Consider the following 3284-nt stretch of genomic DNA (forward strand, 5'->3'; position numbering starts at 1 on the left):
TGAGTTGATCTGATGTTGGTGGTACTTTACAGAACTTTACTGATGAAAAATGACTCATGTTGCTTTCCATTGAAGAGTCCATTATGAAAACAAATGTACCTACAGCAACAGAGATGGCATGACTTGGGCTTAAAACAAACATGACAGACAAACTGACAGGAAGAAAGAGCTCAGGTGAGAAAACAAAACACTCTAGTCATGTGTAAGTACTGATAGTACACTGATAACTTAAAAATACAGTTCTCTCATGTGTGAAACCTCATGTTGTATTGAAGTGCAACTTTTTCCACAGTGACCACATACAAAAGACTTCTCTCCAAAGTGAACTCTCGTGTGGCGGTTAAGGTTTCTTTTTCGGTTGAAACTTCTTCCACATTGCTGGCAGGTGAAAGGCTTCTCTCCTGTATGTATTCTTATGTGTTCGTCAAAGTGTTGTTTATAATTAAACCTCTTTCCGCACTGAGGGCATGTGTAGGGCTGCTCTCCAGAGTGTATTTTCATGTGGCCTTCAAAGTGTTGTTTTTGACAGAAACTCTTTCCACACTCAGAGCATGTGTAGGGTTTCTCTGTATGAGCTCTCATATGGACTTCAAGGTTTTCATGTTGATCAAAACTCTTTCCACACTAATCACTTGGTAAGACTGATCTCCATTGTGAATTCTCATGTGTCTGTTGGCAGGTGAAAAGGCTCTTTCTAGTGTGAATTGTCATGTGGAAATTAAGGCTTCCTTTCCGGTTGAAACTATTTCCACACTGTTGGCAGGTAAAAGGCTTCTCTCCTATGTGAATTCGCATGTGGACACCAAGGTGTCCAGGTTGAGTGAAACTCTTTCCACACTGTTGGCATGTGTATGGCTTTTCTCCTGTCTTTTGAGTGCTTTTTATTGAGGAAGTCTTTTTAATCTGTGAACAACTAAAAGATTTTTCTACATTTATGAAATCGTAATATTCATACTCCATTTCATTCAGTACTTCACTCTCCACTTTTAGTGTCAGGTCAAGTTTCATATTATGTAATAGAATTTATAGATCATGTTTCATTTAAAATTCTTACATTTGAAGTATTAATGAAGTTAGGGGGAAATATAAATGTAAAACAAATTGAATTAAACATAAAAAATATGCAGATTTATGTCACAGCTTATGAAATATTGCTTCAGAATAAATCATATTTTATATATATATATATATATATATATATATATATATATATATATATATATATATATATATATATAGCCTGCCACCATAGAGCCCCCACACATAACAAATCCCAATTTAACCCCTGACTGTATTTCATACGAAAAATGTTACTCAATCCTAGCAGTGAACATTAACATTCATGTTAAATAAGACACAGTTCTTTAAATTCTGTTTTTAAATCAAAGCACTATGATAGTAAAAAATAGCCTTTTAGAGAATTAAAAAAATGAAAAACACCTGCTAAAGGCAAATGAATTGAGAAGATGTAGAGGACAGTTCATAGGATAGTTCATCTTTGAGAATGAAAACCAACCTGTTTGTTCCTCAGTGTCTTCATGTTTGACTTTGTATGTTAATTCAATCTTCATGTCTTCACTCTCCTCTTTAATAAACACCATCTTTATAATAGTGTGTCACATGGATATCTGTTGATTCAGCAGGAGTTTTTTTCTGTGTTTGGAAACTTTTTCCTGTTTAAGATGACAATAATTATCAGAAGAAAAAAAAATCTCAATCAGCTCTAGTTCAGTAGTCAGTGCACTGGTAAGCAGGGCCGCTGCTGGCCAAATGGGTGCCCTAAGCATAAGTTTACTTTTGTGCCCCCTCCCCCAAATATTACGAAAGTAAAAATAAAGTAATAAAAAAAAACACCTACTATAGGGGCCAAAATAGAATATCAACAACAAAGAGTTACCTCCAATAGTTATGATTTTATTAATACAGTTGTCTGATTGATTTAATAGTCTCAGAATCATACAAAAGGAAATTAAGTAGTTTTACTATGATAATACATGGTTATCTGCCTTTTTATCTATCTTTCTATCATATCCATGCTTGTAAATGGTGTTTTATAGAATATATAATTTGTATTTGTCTGTATTTTTTTAAATATATTTTTATTCTGTGTTTTTTACCTGTTTGCACCAAGGGTGTGAGAGAAATGAAACTTCAAAACTCTTGTATGCACTGTACATGTGGCAGTTTTGACAATAAAGCAAACAAGGGTTATGATGTCCACATGTTTTTGTTGAGGAAATGATAGGAAAGATTATGGATATTTTAATTAAATGTTTGGTCAATATTAAACAAGGAATTCGATCATCATGTAAGTGTAACAACTGCATTTACCAGGCCTTGTGTCCTTTTCAGGCATTTCTATTAAAATTGTAATGTAAACTGTTAATATTGTATTAGATTATGTATTTTAACACTGTTATTTAATGACACCATATGGTCATTATTAATCAATATTCATAATTGCCTCTGTGTTTTAATATAATGCATTAAGTAATTTTGTTTACTTAGATCTGCTTGCATTCATATTACGAAAGACACGTTAGTCGTGAAATTATTACCGACATTAAAACACATTAACGTCGACAGAATAAAATAAAGTTTCACAGGATTATGAACGTACCTGAAAGTGATGCACGGCTTTTTTTTTCTTTCGTTTCTCGGCGCCGGACTGTTGATGTCTCTTTCCAGGACCAGGCATATTGTTCATCAATTATTATCATCATCTTGGCCAAATAGACAGCCGTAAACAGAGGTGAGGGCGCCTCGCGGCGCAAATGCTGCGCGTCATCACGTGTGCTTACTAGCCTACTCAAATGCAATATATACGTTTATATTTTTGTTTATTTGTATATGTATATTATTAATATTAATTTATTATTATAATATATAAAAACAATTTTTTTGAGCAGCTGGGATGGTGCCCCCCTGGGACTTGGTGCCCTACGCAGACTGCGTACTCTGCGTATAGGGAGCGGCGGTACTGCTGGTAAGGGAGTCAGAGTAATAGTTAATGGACCTAAATGATCTGATTAAACAAACACCCAAAACTTTAACTTACTATTCAGTCAGGTATTTAATGATTGGTATATTACATTTAGTATATTACATTAATTATTATAGTATATTACGTTAATCGTTCAAAATTCTGTTGTATTTTAAGGTTGTCATTACAAAAACAACAACAAAACATTTGCAGTTGTTTGTAAAAGTTGTCATTACTCATATTTGAGTTGGTTCTCGTATTGACACTGTTTTGAGCAGCAGGTCTCTCAGCGAGCGGAGAT

At 33.9% G+C, this 3284-nt stretch overlaps 1 protein-coding gene across 1 annotated transcript; it reads right to left on the reverse strand.

Moving 5' to 3' along the window:
* Window positions 1–228: 228 nt before the first annotated feature.
* LOC141326048 (uncharacterized) lies at window positions 229–1008 on the reverse strand. Its single transcript, XM_073834750.1, has 2 exons — window positions 690–1008; window positions 229–575 (listed from the first exon to the last, which is right to left on the reverse strand). The coding sequence occupies exons 1-2, from the start codon at window positions 1006–1008 to the stop codon at window positions 229–231; spliced, it is 666 nt and encodes a 221-aa protein (XP_073690851.1).
* Window positions 1009–3284: the final 2276 nt, after the last annotated feature.

Source organism: Garra rufa, chromosome 2 (genome assembly GCF_049309525.1).
Source record: "Garra rufa chromosome 2, GarRuf1.0, whole genome shotgun sequence".
Taxonomy (NCBI): domain Eukaryota; kingdom Metazoa; phylum Chordata; class Actinopteri; order Cypriniformes; family Cyprinidae; genus Garra; species Garra rufa.